We start from the raw sequence: 18,865 nt of genomic DNA on the forward strand, positions 1-18,865 counted from the left end.
TCCACACCATGTCTCTCCACCTACTTCAGTCTCAATATAAAGGGTCCAGACCAGAAATGTTTTTTGACCCATGGATGCTGCCTGACCTGCTGAGTCCTTTTCAGCTTTTCCTTGAGAGTTGTGGATTGTGCTGAAGGGTGTCGTAGGTTGCAAAAGGATATAGACAGGAGGCAGAGTTGGGCATAAAAGTGGCGGATGGAGTTCAATCCGGTTAAGTGTGAGGTGATGCATTTTGGAAGGTCAAGTGTGAAGGCTGAGTACCGGGTTAATGGTAAAATACAACAGTGTGAAGGACAAAGGGACCTTGGGGACCAAATCCATACATCCCTCAAGGTAGCCGTGCAGGTTGATAGGATATGGGATGCTGGGCTTCATTAGTCAGGGGACTGAGTTCAAGAGTCAAACGGTCATGTTATAGCTCTACAAATCTCTGGTGAGACCACACGGAGTATTGTGTTCAGTTCTGATCATCTCACTATAGGAAGGATGTGGAAACTATAGAGAGGGGGCAGACGAGATTGGCCAGGATGTCCCCTGGATTGGAAAATAAGTCTTTTGAGGCAAGGTTAGTAGAGTCAGGACTTTTCTCTCTGAAACGATGAAGGATGAGAGGTGACTGAATAGAGGTCTACAAGATTCTGAGAGGCATCGACGAAGTGGACAGCCAACGGCTTTTTCCCAGGGCAGAAATAGCAAACAACAGAGGACATTTGTACAAAGTGAAGGGAAGAAAGTTCAAGGAAGACATTGGGTTTTTTTTTATAGAGTTGTGGGTGCCTGGGATGCTTTGTCAGAAGAGGCTGGAACAATAGGGGCATTTAAGAGACTCTTAGACAGGCACATGAATGAAAGAAAAATTGAGGGTTATGAGGTAGGAAGGGTTTCATTTTTTTTTGGTAGGAATATGTAGGTTGACACAACATTGAGGGCCAATAAGTATTTTATTGGGGTGAATTTTGAAGACAAAGATTTTGAAGTATCCCAGAATATTTCTTTTGGGAGATATTTTTCAATTGAAGTTGGATATTTATCAGTGTAGCAATAGACCAAGACACAAGCCAAAGAATAGCAAAGTAATGTCAAGCTGTAATGTGGAAATTAGATGATATTGTGGGATTTAATAAGTGGCGAATGGGATTATTAAATTGTATACCATTAGTGAAAATAACGTTTAATTTATGAAATCAACCAGAAAAAATTTGATAAGATTTGGAAACCCTATTTGGATTTTATTGCTATGACTTCATCTACAGCATCCGCCACTCCCCCACCCAACCCGACCTAATTAGTTTATGGTTCAAGATTATAATGAATCAATTAAAAGATAAGTTTGTTAGACAGGCTTTTCTTTTTTTTCTCTTTTTCCCTCCTTTTTTGGGGGAGGGTGTGATGGGGGGGGGGAAGAAAATGAGGAAAATATATTCTTTTTGTGTCATAGTTTTTATTATTCTTGTGATACAGATAATTACATTTATTGATGCAATGGAAAATAAAATTTCAAACAAAACATTCAGGGACAATGTGCCTGTACTGAGCTGTAATGTTCTATTCCAGTTTCTGTACTTTTTGTTTCTCTTAATTCCAACCCTATGACTCTATGCCTGGCTTAGATCTGGCTGCTTATATTCTGTAAAAGATAGTGTAACCATCTGAATTAGACTTTATTGGGAAGCAGCATTGGTTGAAACCTCTCCAACTTCTCTGCCATTAAAGATTCATTCTTGTGATGTGCTGCAGGAATAACCTGGAACCTGCTGCATGAAATGGATTACCAGAAGTATATTTCTGTGCGTCAGGACTATGTCCTGCTTCCAGAGGAAGCCCACACCAACACCACCCGGCTGCGATGGTGGCAACCTTTTGTGGTTCAAAATGGTCTGATGGTGGCAAGCACCCACCGTGCTCAGTGGGCACTGGACAACATCCTGATTGGAGGATCTGAGATCAACCCAAGTCAACTCATGGATTCTTTTGACGATGGTACAATAGAAACATTTGGCTGGTTAAGGCACTGTATGCATTTTATAATTGAGTATTTGATTACAATTTGATAGGTTATCAAAAATGTACCGTGGATATTTTGCTGTGCCCAATCACATTTACATATGTTAGCAATCATCGTAGGAATTTTTCAAACCACATGCACCGGACCAAACCACATACAATAAATGATAAAAGGTTTTGTAAGGTGCCTTGTCAAGGGGAGCACAATGGAGTGGAACAGGTTGTAATATCCATTAAACTGTCTCCTCCCATATTGTCTTTCCTTCAGTGTTATCCCCTAAGCAAGCCTTCAAATTATGGCTTCACTGTTGTTAACCCATAGTAACTGCCTTGTGTCTTCACACAAGGCTTGCTTGATTTTGTGGAGAACAAAAATCAAGCCCAAAAAAATTTCAGACCTGTAAAAGTGATGGTAATGTTTCCTCCCTGACATGGGCGCCTTCCTGTGAGCATTTGGTTTTCCCACCCGCTGGACAATGCTAAGTCTGAGCACACAGCTATGAATAAACGCTGAACTAAATTGCAAGCATGCGGGCAATCAGCTCCCTGCACCTTTGTGCTGACAGAATTACTTGGTCTAAGCTTTAAAATGTGTTCTTAAAAAATACATAGTATCGGCCAATCTTGTATCTCTGTTCCTAAGGAGTGTATTTTTCTCCTGCAGAAGGGGTTAACCATGATGGAAACTGGATTTTCTACCCCAATGCTGCTCGCACGGCCGGCTTCTGTGGAAACCCCTCATTCCATCTCTATTGGCCTAATAAGAAGAAAGAAAAGATACACAATTTCCTGGCTTCACGGGAACTGATTGTAGCTCCAGGTTATGTTCTGCAATTTAGAGTAAGGTTCAATCTGAGTCATTTAAAAATCATCTTATTTCAGTCATTTGAAATCAAAACAACCCAAGAGAGTTGTTTATCCAGATTAAATGTAACATTTCTACCCTATCATTCATTTCAACCCTATCTGCCTGTCTTCTGTATCATTCACCCTACAACTCTCCACCTTCCCTCTGTCTTTCCCTCCAAATGTTTCTCCAAGATTCAATCTATTGTCATTGCAATAAAACAGTGCTATACTACACAAGAGCAACTTGTCCGTGAACTACACTTTGCAGACGACGCCGCTTTAGTTGCCCATTCAGAGCCAGCTCTTCAGCGCTTGATGTCCTGTTTTGCGGAAACTGCCAAAACGTTTGGCCTGGAAGTCAGCCTGAAGAAAACTGAGGTCCTCCATCAGCCAGCTCCCCACCATGACTACCAGCCCACCCACATCTCCATCGGGCACACTGAACTCAAAACGGTCAACCAATTTACCTATCTCGGCTGCACCATTTCATCGGATGCAAGGATCGACAACGAGATAGACAACAGACTCGCCAAGGCAAATAACGCCTTTGGAAGACTACACAAAAGAGTCTGGAAAAACAACCAACTGAAAAACCTCACAAAGATTAGCGAATACAGAGCTGTTGTCATACCCACGCTCCTGTTCGGCTCCGAATCATGGGTCCTCTACCGGCATCACTACACAAAATTGATTTTGCCTGCAGTCAGGCAGACAGATTCGCCATCGGCAGAAATTGCCTGAAGCGTGTCTTACAATCAGAGAAAGAGAAGCAGAGTCGTCCCACCCCCCCCTCCCCCCCACCAAGTGTCCAAAGATTCACCTCCAACACTTCCACAGGCTCTGCAGCCACACAGACTCCAGCCAAAATCATTTGCAACCAGATCTGAACCTCCCACAAGGTCAGGACCAACCCCCACCCCCCCCCCACCTTTGGCACCCCCTTGCAACCCAGTTCCGATACCAGGTACCCCTTCAGCCAGTTTTGAGCCAGTCTCCAGCAATCTTCAGTCCAGCGCAAGCCTCCAGACAGCAGTCTCCAGCAGCCCTCTGCATGCGTGGGTCCTTCAGCTGCAGAGCCCCCTCACTGGTCCACCGCTGTGGTCACCATCCCGTGGGACATCTCCTCTGCTTCTCCTTCTCAGATGGGGGGGGAGGGTGGTCTCCCTGTTTTCTGGTGCCCAGTGCCAGTCCCCTGGAGTTTGCAACCCCTCACAGATACTGCCGATCATCTTGGGTGCAGAACCTGTGGCCGCGGGATTTTAATAAAACTACCATCAGCTCTTTTATCAGGCCTTTCAAAGCCTGTGGAGAGCTGATGGCAATTCACTGGGCAGTTGAACCCCACGGGAGCACTGTATTTCCGCTCCCTGCGGGTCCACACCAGCGGCAGCTCTGCCATTACAGGAACTCCGGCAGCGCCACCTCCCTTGCTCCCAAATATATGGTATTCTCTGGACAGAATAGCATGTTTCAATGTCATGTAAATAAGATCTATTTTTTTTTTCCAATCCAGCCTGTATTATGATGCCCTTCTCTCTAAAGGTCTAGAAATCCATTGGATCCTCCATTATTTCTGAATTAACATTTGGTTTGGGTGGTTGACAGAGGATGCTTTGTAATTGATGAGAGTAGAGTTTAGTCATCACAGGGGAGGAAGGGGAGCAAGGTGGCTTTTTTTTTTTAAATTGTTTTGGCTGCTGGTTTCAGCCAATGAGCATTTACGCAGTTATGGTATTAAATCTGCCTTTGGGAAGGCTCTGAAGAATTTCCTGGAAGTAACGACATGGGCAGAATGTGGATTTAGAAGCAACTATTCAAGGCCGGTCCAATAAAAGTATATGTGTCCATAGTCAGTCATATCCATCATCGTAGATGGCTTGAAAACAGCCACAATTAGAGTAGGTATGTAGGTATCATTGTGACTACAACTGGAGTTAGATTGTAATTGTGAGAGGAATAGAAGTCATTTGGGAGGGGTCTGGTCAGTGGTGGGCGTTTTGAGGGGGCACAATAATGTACCCAGCACAGGAGGGGTGGTCGTGAGAGGAGACTGAAGTGTGGAAGACAGATCAGTTAAATGATTGTGATGGTGAAGCCTGGGATGGAAGGGGTGATTGGGAGAAAGTTATCGAGGCAATATGTTTGAGCAAACAATAAGAAACTGGATCCATGGGTAGAAAAGGTCAGTCAGTGTTTTTGGTTGGGCCCCTTTGGGAATGGGTTCAATGGACAATATTAGTCTTTTAAGAAAGCAAGGCAAAATGTAGGTGAATGAATGAGGTCATTGACGAGAATACGTGGGAGACTGAGAGTAATGACAGTAAGCCATAAAAAATAAAGATTTAAAATTCATTTCTGAGGTTAAACCATCCCCCACCCCCTCCCATCTTTCAGGTGAATGTAGGGCATGCCAGTCATTTGTCACAGGCCCTGGGGAGGGGCTCAGGCCCAAAACTTCAACTCCTTTTACTGACTGTGGATGCTACGTGACCTGCTGAGTTTCTCCAATACTTCTGTTTACTACCCTGGCCTAAAGTACAGACTTCCTGGCCAAATATTTGTAGCGTTTACTCAGAATAGCCCTGAAGTTAATGCGAATAATCAGGTTGTGTTTGTTCTGTTTTGACAGATGCTTTTATAATGTTGTATATTTGAATGTTCTTTTGTGATGTATTCATTCTTGCATTCTCTTTCATTTTATTTTTTCGTTACTTATTTAATGCCACGTGTTCTGCCAAATGTTTCTCCACTGCATTGAATTTATTTTGTCCCTGGTCCCATGCATAAATATGGCATATGGTCTCATTGCACCGAACTGTTCACAACTTACTGATCAACCTGCTCATCAGAGAACTAATGTTTTTAATTTAAAAAAAAAGGACAAAGAAATGTGCTGCCTTTTGGTTGGACAGTTCAGTAACCAGACCTTTATCTCTGTTATGTCTTTCAGATCGTAGTTGGTTGTGAAGTGGATTCCTGTGGGGATTTCCAGCCTGTACTGCTGGAGTACAGCAAGGATCCAAGGTAAGTGGTGGCCTGTGAGAGGCTAGTGGACAACAGATGGATACCTTTGCCATCTGAGGTGAATTCAAAAGTCTGTGTGGTAAAGAAATCCCCACTGAACCCTTCATAAAATCATGTGCTATGATTTCAGATATTCCAAATACTTCAGTGTGATTCTTTGAACCTTTTAACCTTCACAAATGTTTAAAAATTATATTCGATGTCATCCATATTGTGTGCTACATTCAGTATTGTGTACAGTGGTGAGCAGTGTGATGCATGCTGTACAATCATTAAAATGTAAGGTAAGTTTCTGTGCCACCATTATAATAGATTGACCAGTCATTTTTTTTTAAGTGCTTTTACAATCCTGAACAGTATATTCCATTGCATGAGAGATTAATGCGAATAATCAGGTTGTACTTGTTCTGTTTTGACAGATACTTTTATAATGTTGTATATTTGAATGTTCTTTTGTGATGTATTCATTCTTGCATTCTCTTTCATTTTATTTTTTCGTTACTGATTTAGTGCCACGTGTTCTGCCAAATGCTTCTCTGCTACATTGAATTTATTTTGTCCCTCGTCCCATGCATAAATATGGCGTATGGTCTTGTTCCACTGAATTGTTCACAACTTACTGATCAACCGGCTCATCAGAGAGCTAATGTTTTTGATTAAAAAAAAGGACAAAGAAATGTGCTACCTTTTGTTTTATATTGAATACATTGTTTTATATTATATTACAATCCCCTTTTTATTGGCATTTCCAAATTTCAATGATGAATCCACAGTTGTTCTGGAAATTCTAGTAACAGCAATGGAGCCTTGACACTCATTATCATTGTGGGCCAGCATTCCAAATGTTGGAAGCACCCAGAGCCTTGGATCCTCCTGAACAGGCATTGGATGCTTTCTCAGATGTGCATTAATTTGGTCAGGAAGATGTAAAGCAGTACATCAGTGTGAGGTTGTTAGGGATCAGTTCAGTGGCTGAATAAAATGGTGTAGGGGCACATTGTTGATCAGGTAAATAGCCAAATGTGTGGAGGTGCAGACAAACTTCAGGGGCTCATCAGAAGCTTTGGTGGATTGGTGGGCAGGTTGGGGTTGAGGGATTGGAAGTTGAGACCCAGTCCATTTGGGAGGATGAAGGGAGATCAGCAGGTGACAGTGAGGATGAAGACTAAGTAAAGAATTGGCTCTTTAGGACCAGATGCCCAATGGCGATTGATCCTGGGACAACTTGGATTAATATTCCAGTTGCACCTCCATGGATTCATTTGCAACATCAGTGAGGATTAGTTGTGGCAAGCACATTAGTGAGGTATCTCTTCATCCTTTTTGCAGAAAGGACTCCTGGTCACTCGTTCAAACGGAATGTCTTCCTTCTACAAGCAGCAACATTGGCTGTTCGCCATTTCAGTTCCACGAGGCCAGTATTTACACTTCCGTCAACTGCTCCACCTGGAACAGGGTCACTATCCAACTGCCTGAATATGTTGCATCCAGGTACAGTTCAGAAAGCGGGTTGTGATGGTCACCCCAAGGCATTACAATTTCTTGCTGTTTATAACCTTTGTTCTTCACTTTTGCCGTATTAGTTTACTTTATAAAAAAAAGTCAAGTAAGTTAATTCTGGGAAAGGTGCACTTTTTAAAAATGTTTTCCCCACTGTTCTTGACTGTCCATTTTGTAGGTCCTTGAAAAGCAGAAAGGACAGGAGGATAACTTGCTTAATTTAATTCAACAAAGTGAATTTACTTTTTCTCAAAATTATTCCACCATCGAATTACACCAGTGGCCTCTCAACCTTTTTCCCCCACTCACATACCAACTGAGGTAATCCCTTACAAACCACAGAGCACCTAAGGCACAGGATGCCATAGTGCTTAGTAAGGCGTTACTTAAAGTGGTATGTGAGTGTGGAAAAAAAGGTGGAGAATCATTGAACTGCACTGGCACAACCCTGCACTTTCCACCAGTGCCTCCAAGTTCCCTTACAATTTTGCAGTTTTTATTACACATTTATTAATTACATTCCCCTTTAGTGTAATTTCCAAATTTTAATTTTGTCCCTCATTTTCTAATTTCAGATCATTTATAATTATTGTGAATTAAAGAAGTCCCAGCACAGGCCCATTTGATTTTGATTTCTGCCCTTTATTCCATTGAACTTTAAAGTATTTTATACACTAAACAATTGTGTTGTTTCCCCCCAAAATCCATTTAAACATCACCAATTATTTTTCTGCTTGTATTGTTGTTAAGGTACTGGAGAGGTAGGTCAAGTAATTAAATTAATCATTAAGTGTGAACCATGAAGCTACTGATTATTGTTAAATCCCACCTGGTCTACTAAGGGACAGAAACTTGACTCTTTTACTTGGTCTCGACGTGAATCCAGACCCGCAGCAACACAGTTGTGTCTTAAATGTTGCCTCTGCCAGTAATATCCAAGGCAATAAAATACAAAAAATTCACCTTTTATTCCATCTATTATGAGCTTGAATATTCCATGAATTATTGAAGTAAAACTCAATGCTGGAGAAACTCAGCAGGTCAAAGAGTGTACTTCATGTAGCAGAGATAAAGATAGCCTATGTTTTAGACTTGAGCCCTTCATCAAGGTATGAAACGTTGGTTGTGTTTGACCTGCTGCGTTTCTCATTTTTTTTCCATAAATGATGATTGGGACATATCTCAATAAAATCTATGCTGAATGGTCCTGCTCATTGTTCATTCTCGTGTTATGAATTCTAATGCTTTACAGGCAACTAAATTAAATGTATCTTTAGTCCCGACAAACTCCCCTTTCCCTGCATTGCAATTTGTAATTCTTACGGTCAGATATTCTGTTCCCAACTTCTCTTTCTTTTTCCTTTCGCTATATTCTTTCTTAGCCTTAGCTCCAAATATTTCTGTAAATTTTGTGCATGCTGCCCCTCTTTGCAACCAGAACAGCAACTTATTAAACTTGTTCGTTCATCATTGCTGATTGCAGTGCCACTCAGTTCCGATGGATTCAGAAGGAGGGCATCAACGAGAAACAAAGCTGGGGAATTGACAATGTCTACATTGGCGAGTCCTGTCCCAAGCTCTGCAGTGGGCATGGATACTGTAGAACCGGAACTGTCTGCATCTGCGATGAAGGTTATCAAGGTACCAGCTTGATTTTTTTTTCTTCAGAGGGTAAAATAAATAGGTGCTGCAATGGGGAAAAAACTTGCATGTTTGGTTATGATAGAACCCAGACGTTTGATTTAAAGATGTGTTCAAAACCTTTCATATTTGACAATTATCTTACTTTAAAATTGGAAGTTACAAGATAAATTAGGTGCCTTCCGAGCTTTGAATATTTTCCTTTCCCACCCTACCCAACCCTCCTGCTGGAGATGTTACACCTGTTATTTCAGTGAACAACCATTAAATGCCTTGGCCCTTCAGGGAAATGGTGGGTACAGATGGTATTGATTCACTCAAACAAATTGGATTGATTGCTTTCAAAAATATACGAGCTCTCTGAGATGAGATAAATGATGAACGTTGCATGATTTGGAGGTGCAGATGACTTTGGACTCGGTATTCTCAAAACAACACATCTTGAGATTTTGAGTAGCCTCACTGATGGAGTTTCATTGCTGTGATTAGTCACCAATTATTATTTCCTGTGACTACTGTGATGGTGAACAATTAAATCAAGAGGCCTTGTTGCTTCTCACAAATTCTAATGTTCTAAAAGATGTAAAAACAAATTTCAGTGTAAAGAGATTGTGCAGGAAGTCCAACTTTTTCCTTCTCTGTTACAGAAATGTAGAATCACAGATGTGTGTTCATTAATATTTATCCCTTTCTTTAAATATATTTATTTTTCTTTGCTCCACTTAAACTAAAAGCTGTTTATCTTTCTTGTGCAGGAGATGACTGTTCCATTCTAATTAATGACCTGCCTAGTTACATCAAAGACAACTTTGAATCATCCCGTGTTACAGACCTAAACTGGCAGGTGATTCAGGGAGGCGCAATTGGCAATGGATGTGGACGGCTAGCGCCCTATGCTCATGGCGAGTCCTTGTACTTTAATGGCTGTCAGAAGAGACAGGCTGTGACCAAACTTCTGGATTTGACCAGGGCCAGGTAGATTCCCTTTAAAATGCAACTGTGAGTTTTGTTTTCTTAGAAATTAGACTGAAACCTGCCAAAACTACTTTTGAAGGGAAGAAGACCCGATGCTACAAAATAAACTCCTTTGTCCTTCCCATTAATAGGGGTTGCATGAGAAGAAAAATTGATGGTCTCTGGTTGACACCAAGGAGTGAAACATGAAAGTCTACAGATGCTGTGATTGTATTAAAAACACACACAGAAGTGCTGAAGGAACTCAGAGCTTCCATCGGAGGTAAAGGTATATGACTGATGTTTGGGGCCTGAGCCCTTCCTCAAGGGTATCTCTTTACTTCTTCTGGACACTACAAGACCAGCCAAGTTCCTCCAGCCACTTCTGTGTGTTGTTACCAACTTAAGGATATTAGTTGTCCAGGGAAATGTGTTCAGATGAAAATAGAAAAGTACATTTTAAAATGAAATTGATATCAGGCTGCTTGCAAATTTTCTGTGCAACATTTATGCAATGGTTTAAGAGGATAATGCAAATAATTTTGTAAAATTATATGGAAGAGGAATAATACCAGATAAAACTCAACTAAGCTGCAAAAGAGTGGAGCAAATCACTGTGTGTCTTAAATTTGTATGCCTGGGATTTTAAATTAAGGTCTAGTAAAGGGAAGCGGTGGACAGTTGTGCTGTGATTGGTCTCTTCTCACTGTAAGCCGCTCACCAACAGGGTGGGTGTGGGCGCCTGCCACAACCTGGGAATTGGAGCTCACTACTTTGACAGATAGTCCTGGAGCAGCACCCACATCTAGTAATCTGGCTCCAAATCATTTCCTGGGCTGATCCAATGCTACCACCCCTACTAATACAACCACAGCTATTCTAGAAATCAAATTGCTTCTGGAAGCAATCTGAAATAATTAAAAGCAGAAAATGCTGGAAATGTGTAGTAGAGGAGGCAACATCTGTGTGAGGAGCAAGTTAACGTTTCAGTTCAGTAACCTCTCATCGCTGTTTGAATGCAATATCAGTGACAAAAATGCCACTAACTTGAAATATTAGCATAACTTCTTCCTCTCTCACTTTCTCTCTCCATGGAGGCTGCATAACTTGCTGAGTATTTGCAGCAATTTTTTTTTAAATTCCAAGCTTCAAATTGAGACCCAAAATGAGTGGGGAGAATTAGGGCAGATATTCAAAAATATTATTGAAGCACCATTTAGAATCAGTGCAATTTTATATTGTAATACAGCCAATGAGCTCTTAGGAAATTAATTGCTTTTTTTTTCTACTTCATTAGAATTGGTCGATGTAAAATTGCTTGTATGTGTACCGATAAGATTGGTTTAATATGTTGACTGCCGTCAAAACACACAAATTCTTGAGGAACTCAGCCGGTCTCGCAGCATCTTAAGACATATACTGATATTTTGGGCCTGAGCCCTTCCTCAAGGTATGAGTCGAGAAACATGGACACTGTGTTTCTCCACTCACACCTGAAGAAGGGCTCAGGCCAAAACATCCATAATCTATCTTTACCTCCTATGTACACCACGTTCCCCCAGAATTTGTGTGTTTTGGCTACAATTACAGAGTCTGTAGATGTTTGTGTTTCACTCCAATGTGTTATCTGCTTTGGATATGGATCCTCCCTGAATTTAAATTTCATTAAAAAAAATAATTCTGATGGTGTAATCACTAAGTGGAAAATATGATCTTTTCTCCTCAGCAAAATCATGTTTGTACTGCAGATTGGCAGCCTGGCACACACAGCAAGCTGCAACATTGACCTGACAAACACCAACATTGCAGACAAAGCCATCCTACTGCAATACAGTTTGAATGGAGGAATTACATGGCACGTTATTGCTCAGCATCAGCCGAAGGATTTCATACATGCCCAGAGGATATCTTACAACGTTCCACTGTAAGCCCCAAATTTTCTGAAATCAGTCAGGTCTTGTATGATGCTTTCAAAAAAGATCCATTTCTGTGAAATTAGAGGCAGAATTCCTCACAGCCTTCCTGAAAATGGGCATCATCTATGCGTAGTTGGGGCAAGGAGGTGGCCATCTCATAAAACAAAATCTCTCCACGTCTGCTTTTTGAATAAGTCACCAGAAGCTCCTTCGCATCGAATGCGTCTCTTCTCACTTGAACCCAAAAATAGTCGACAGTCCTCTGAGTGGTGTAGTGATATAATGTAACCATATAACCATTAACGGAGCGGAATTACCAGATTATTAATCTAGAAATTGAGTTCAAAGCCCATCAGCAATTCTAGATCTTAAATTCAATTATTAACCTAACTTCTGTAATTATTACTAATGACATTCTAATAATGAATGACATTAATAATCTTTTTAAGTTCATGGCTACTAATTGAAATCAAAGTCGTCATGAGTAATGAAGATCAAAAATGCTACCGAGCTAGTTCATTACCGCCCTTTAGGAGAGGGAATTGGCCACCCTTTACTTTGAATGGCCTGAGTGTGGCTCCTGAGCCATCCTTTCTGAAATGAGCTAACAAGCCACTCAATTGTAACAATGTCTCTCCAATAACCTTCTGACCATTGCCCATCTTACCATTCACTAGAACTGGAGTTTAATTCCAGAAATCTGAGTGACTGCCCTTGTCACTAAGGCACCATCTGACTGGGCAGAATATCCAGGAGCTCTGGTGAAATTGATGACCGTGGGTTTCTTGAACAGACTCTAAATGCTGGAGTGCACCTTACACAAAGAGCCATGGATGTGATCGCTGGAAGTAAATCAACTCTCACTGTAGGAGTTCCACAGGACAACTTCAGTCAACTTCATTTCATCCTGGTTGGAGGTGGGGATCTTCATTAAAGGCTGCAAAATCTTCACTGAAGACAACACTAACTAACTATTCCCAATTCCTTTGCAACCAAAGCAGCTCTGAGGAACAAACGCCAAGACGACATTCAGGTGTGAGTTGATAGAAGACAAGTAACAAGAGCAAGTCAGTAGACATCATTATCTACATGTGACATTCAGTGGCCAAGCCATCACGAGTTCCCCGTTATTTACATCCACAGGGTCACCAGTGGCCAGAAACTGAATTGAGCTAGCCATAAAAATACCATAGCTACAAAAGCAGATCAGATATGAGATGTGACCTAGCATCCAGACACCCTTAGATCAGGAGTGTCAAACTCAAATTCACAGAGGGCCAAAATTAAAATCTTAGACTAAGTCGTGGGCCAAACTAAATATTTATTGAAAATTTTCAACAACATCTGCATGTTTTCTCTTCTTTCAACTTATATAATGTTAAACTTTTTCTTATTAAAATAAATGTTTAATAATAGTTTTGGTTAAACTCTTTCCAGAAGAAGCATTAACAAATAAAATATTCAATAAATAATATTTCTCTATAGCCTTTAAGCTCCTTTTAAATGTTTTTTTTTTCACAAGCCAACAAGTCAAAAAAGTAACAACTTGCTTCAATGACAAACAGGTTTGTCTTTTAAAATGATGAACATATCGTCTGCCTCCCACCTGTCTTGAAAGGTCCTGTTTTCTGTCTTTCGTTTGGCCATTTTTTGTAAGGGGTTTATTACATGTGAGTTAGGCGACAGGTCGCAGATACTAATGAAAGTAAAAAGAGGAGGTAGGGGCGATTAGCGGGCTGACAGGCCGGTGCCAACGCATTTGAAAAGCATTCTGGGATTTGTAGTATTAGCTGTGCATGCGCTATACTGGCGCGGCGGCCAGCGGGCCAGCTCTAATACATATTTGATATGATCTTGCGGGCCAAATATAATTATATCACAGGCCAAATTTGGCCCGCGGGCCTGAGTTTGACATGTGTGCCCTAAGTCTTTCAACAATCCACTAGGCAGAACAGGAACATGATGGAGTATTCTCCATTTGCATGGATGAGTGCAGTACCTTGGCATTCAAGAAATCCAACATTATCCAGATCAATGTCGGCCACATCTCTGATAGCCCCTCCACCATTAGCTCACAATGGCTGCAGTGTTTACTCCATCTATAAGAGGCATTACATTTACTTTCCCAGCCTCTCAAACAGCACTCTCAAAGCCATGAAGCCACCAAGAACATAAACTTCAGGGACAGTGGAATACCTCGACCTGCAAGTTCCTCTCCAGACTGCACATGCAGGATTCTAAAATATGATACGTCTTTCATCGGCATTGGATCTCAATCCTGAAACTTATTCCCCAATTACATTGTGGGAATACTTTTACCAGAAGAAAACTGGTTCACCATCAGTTTCTCAGCATATCTGAAGATGGGTTGCAAATCCAGACTGTGTCAGTCTTGCTTGTACTCCATCTCAATATTAAAAAAGGGAGATGGAGGCTTTTGGATTTCAATTATTCAGTAACATGTGGAGAAGAGCATAATATACTCTACCTTCTTTTAACTTGAGGTAATGCACATTACTGCAGAACTGCTTATCTCAGTTTCATCTTGTACTTTGGCTCTTTATATTTTTTCCATTAATTGGGATCGATGGGATAGGTAATTATTTTGACTAAGGAAAAGTTTAACATCGTGCCGTACCTGCAGCAAGCTGAGCAGATTTATCTGCTGCCTGAATCAACACTGATTTATTTGTTTTACTTGGATCCAATGAACAATATGTCTTTGTTTTCTCAATGAATTCTAACTTTGACCCAGATTATTCTTTTAATTGGCCCACAGAATGACTAACAAGAATAAGAACTTGTTTATTTTGCTAATTAAAGTCATCTGCTATTCTCCATCCACACCCAAGTTTCTGTTTGCCTGGAAATAAGATTTCACATTTTATCATCTAGTAAATATATACTGCCAAGATCAATCAGGTTTCCTGCAATAAATCATGAAATGGCCAGAAATGTTGTAGAAACTAGTGTGTTCTTGGTGCTTTGAACCAGGATCCATACAGTTCCTGAGGTGACCAGGCTCACTTGAGACAGCTTCTGATAATTTGCACATTTGAGGAATGCATTAAATCCCTGGCAATTAGACAGACAGATCAATAATTAATCTCTTCCATGTTGGATAAAGAGTCCACAGAGGAGGAAATTCCTCGATTTAGTGAAGCGCGGATGGTATTCTTTCCAGGAGGGAGGTTCTGTGGAGTCACCAAGAAGATCCTGGTTAGAGGTGCCTTCAGCACTCTTCTGCAGGAGTAAGACAATCCACTCAGTCAAGCAATGACAAACAAATTTCACATCCTTATGAGATGCGAGGTGGAGCTTCAGATCACTGAAATGGATCCAGATTTGTTCGGTAATGTGCAATGGTCAATACTGTACAAAAGCAGGGATGTTAGAGGTTATTGTGGATTTGAGCAAACAATGCTGCAGGTAACATCAGCCACTCAGTAATCATTCACAAGCCGGCTGAACTGACTGGGTTTGGCGGGCTAATCTCAATTGTCCACTCCGCACTGATCATCAGTGTGAGGGAAAGATCATGTGACTGACTATTCCCCACTCTATGGTGCCACTTCCTTTGTTTCATGTATGTTCGATACTGAAACTCTTGTTGATGTCTTTCAACTGTGGCCTTTTCTGGAGCACAGTGTCTTTAAATCTGATTTCCATCCAACAATAAAGGACAGCTGAAAATGTGAGGCTTTCATCACAACCATCTGGTGGTGCTGAGTGAGAATTTGTTTTTTAATTGAAAATAATTACATTCAGCTTTTGATTTTGTTTAGTTATTTGCCTATGTAATTGCTCAAAATATCAACCAACAGGGGAACATTCACCCAGTTTACCTCTTTCTCCCAAGTGGCTTTGAACTAAGACCCAGGGAAATAAGGATGCAAGGACATAACAAGAGCAGGAGGGCCATTTGGCCCATCGAGCCTGCTCCACCATTTAATAAAATCTAGTTTTAGACTTGGCTCTGCTCAGCTGCCCTGTAACCCACCAAGTTAGTGCAATCTAACCTGGGTTAAGTTATATTTTACACTGCCATGTATCATTAATGATAGTGAATCCAACTGCTGGTCTATGAAATGTCTTGGAAGTTGTGTTTGGTTTATAATGCTAGGAATTTCTGCTATGCACTGTTGTTTTGCATGTTTTACAAATGTAACGTAAACAAAAATTAGATCAAGAGAAAATTATCATGCGTGTTGTATGAATGAATAGTTTGCAATGTGTATTGATACTAAGTAGCATTGACAGCATCTTAATTTCTTGTGAAGATGAATCCCACTGCTTTTGGAAACAACTGCACTTGAACATTCCACCACTGAGTGCAGTTGTATTGGCATGTGACAAATGACAGCATTTGACTGAACCTAACCAGAGCAGAAGGCATTAAGTCTCACAAAAAGTAACATCAGTTTGCAAAATCCTCGGGAATAGTACAGGGGTATCCTTCCTGCCTCCCTTCTGAAAGAGGTCTCCAATTCCGCACACAGCTGTCTTCACATCATAAACAAAGGGATATTATGCTTTATTTTCCGTTTAGCATACACAGAATTCACGATTTTGTCCAATGGTACCTATTATAGTTAATTTATTTAATACCAAAGAAACCTCTTCCTGAAAGCTGGAAGATAAAATACCCTCAAATGTTTTGAAATGACTCTGAATAATCAGCTAATGTCTGTTTTTCTTGTAACAGGGAAGCACGAGTTAAAGGTGTACAGCTAAGGTGGTGGCAACCACGTCACAATGGAACAGGTTACGACCAGTGGGCTTTAGATCACGTGGAGGTGGTTTTGTAAGTATCTGAATTCTGTGCCGTGATTTATTCCTTTTTATTTGCAGTCGGTGGCAATTTGAAAAGCTTCAAGAAAGCCAGTAGCTTTAATGCTTTATTCAGCTCATTTCCTTTGATTGCAGGACTCGTAAGCAAAACTACATGATGAACTTCTCAAGGCAACATATGCTCAGGCATTATTACAACAGAAGGCGAAGGTCCCTCAGACGAAATATTTAAAAATTTATAAGACATCTCTGTCGTACTTCGTGATCCTAATAAACAAAGCACTGCTTTGATAGGGCGCCAATATCAGATAGAGGAATGTAATGAAATAAATTAGTTTGAAGACGACAAGATACAACATCTTTTACACACTGTGAATTGATGAATGAAGAGGCTTATATTCTGAAATGTCTTACTCTTTGTGGCTGTGGAAATGTGGTATGTTGCAATGTCAGTTACTGTGGCAGTATTATAAATGTAAAAGAACAATTTACTTTGCAATGTCTTTGTCCTAACAGGCACAATATCAAAATGGTGCTCATCCCATTCAACTCTGTATATGTTAAATAAGTTCAAAATGAAAGGATTCATGTGAAATCCTGAATTCCTCTTAAAGTGGGTTTGAGAACAAAGAGAGACAGGAACATTCAAACTAAGCCAGTTCAAAGTAAATTGAAAAGAACTATTAAACACCAAGATGTAAAAATGTAGCATGAACTATTCCAGATGGTGATCAATGCAGAATTTGTGTTCCAAAGTAGCAATTTACTTGAGAGTTTTAGGAGGTAAAAGGAAATATGAAAAGTTGTGAGGGGAATCTGTCATTTGAAACTTGCAAAGCAAATGATGAGATGACAGGCCTATTTCAGTTTGTGAAATCCTAAATGGAAAATAATCATCATCTTTGTTTTCCATTGTCAGTTAAACCAACAAAATACAGAAAAATATTTAATTTCCTATGTGCAACAGAGTTTGGAAATTTATGAAAAGATTTTTTTTGGTAAAACTTAAGAGTTTTCCTTTTGAAGCGTTCAAAACCATTAGAAATAGTGTGTTGCAGTTTACATGTAAATCCTTACTCTTGCTATCATTTGTGTCCGTTGGTGATAATGGTTATTCAATATGAAAAATTGGTGTTATTTGTGTTCACACTGATAAAAAGCTGGGTCCCGTTTGTTATTTCTGAGTGAAATAGTGTTGTATTGACCGAGCATAGCTTTAAATTCTGTAACATTATCAGAAATTGATAGAGTTGCTTAGTATATCACCAATGTTATTTACTGAGATAGATTCAAACTTAATTCAATAAAGCCACCATCACTGATACTGCTTTGTGCTTCCCTTTTTGCAAGTTATGAATTATCTTCAAAGATATTTTATTAGTTGTAAAAAAAAGTGCAATAGATATTAAAATTCTTTCCTCGCAGTAGGCCTATGTCATTTTTAGTCAACAGTTTTAAAGGACTTGGTGCTTTTTTTTTGGTTGTATAATTCATAATTGGAATTTTAACATACGTCCATCTCATTGGGCATTATTTCTTTACCTTATTGCTTCTGATGTGTTGTCTAATCATTTTGGAAAAAACTAGTTTTTGATGGATACTATTGTAATTGCTAACTTTAGAGGAAAATCAAGGAGCTGTCAAAATATCGCTAAGCTCCTAAAAACAAATTACTAAAAATGTACAGCAGTTAGAAAGAAAAGTCCTTGGTTCAAGTCTACAGCTGCTGTGTAACTTAGTGCATGTTTTATATTTCTAATAGACCATAACTCAAAATTATTCACCTTTTTTTCAGGATTGAAGGGCATCTGCTTCTAACAGAGATGCGAAGGAATTTCTTCAACCAGAGGGTGGTGAATTTGTGGACAGAGGTGGTTATGGAGGCCAGGTCATTGGGTGTATTTAACACAGAGATTGACTAACGGGGGAAATGAGATCAGATCATGCTTGATTGGCAGAGTAGACTCAATGGGCTATTTCTTGTCTTATAGTCTTCTTTAAATTTGAGGATATTGTGCATGTTGGAATTTGCCATTATCAAACTAAGTAATTGTAGATCTTGATACTTTAGTAGCCAATTTACCTACAATCATTTGCCCTAATTTAAGATAGGTGACAGGAATGTTGGAGAGAATAGATTATAGGAAAATAGATGTCAGCAATTAGATTGATCTCGTTGTTATGTT

General features: G+C 40.1%; 1 protein-coding gene across 5 annotated transcripts in view; it reads left to right on the forward strand.

The window, feature by feature from the left end:
- Nucleotides 1-18,003, forward strand: part of LOC138748952 (reelin-like) — a 271,468-nt gene extending 253,465 nt beyond the window's left edge. For all 5 annotated transcript variants that reach the window (XM_069909910.1, XM_069909907.1, XM_069909911.1 and 2 more), the window contains 9 exons: nucleotides 1,738-1,980; nucleotides 2,669-2,844; nucleotides 5,804-5,877; nucleotides 7,207-7,368; nucleotides 8,861-9,018; nucleotides 9,774-9,993; nucleotides 11,699-11,896; nucleotides 16,594-16,692; nucleotides 16,815-18,003. In XM_069909910.1, the coding sequence (XP_069766011.1) occupies nucleotides 1,738-1,980; nucleotides 2,669-2,844; nucleotides 5,804-5,877; nucleotides 7,207-7,368; nucleotides 8,861-9,018; nucleotides 9,774-9,993; nucleotides 11,699-11,896; nucleotides 16,594-16,692; nucleotides 16,815-16,911 (1,427 nt within the window). In that variant the 3' untranslated portion in view covers nucleotides 16,912-18,003. The remainder of the gene's footprint in view (nucleotides 1-1,737; nucleotides 1,981-2,668; nucleotides 2,845-5,803; nucleotides 5,878-7,206; nucleotides 7,369-8,860; nucleotides 9,019-9,773; nucleotides 9,994-11,698; nucleotides 11,897-16,593; nucleotides 16,693-16,814) is intronic.
- Nucleotides 18,004-18,865: the final 862 nt, after the last annotated feature.

The sequence above is a fragment of the Narcine bancroftii genome, chromosome 13 (genome assembly GCF_036971445.1).
Source record: "Narcine bancroftii isolate sNarBan1 chromosome 13, sNarBan1.hap1, whole genome shotgun sequence".
Taxonomy (NCBI): Eukaryota; Metazoa; Chordata; class Chondrichthyes; order Torpediniformes; family Narcinidae; genus Narcine; species Narcine bancroftii.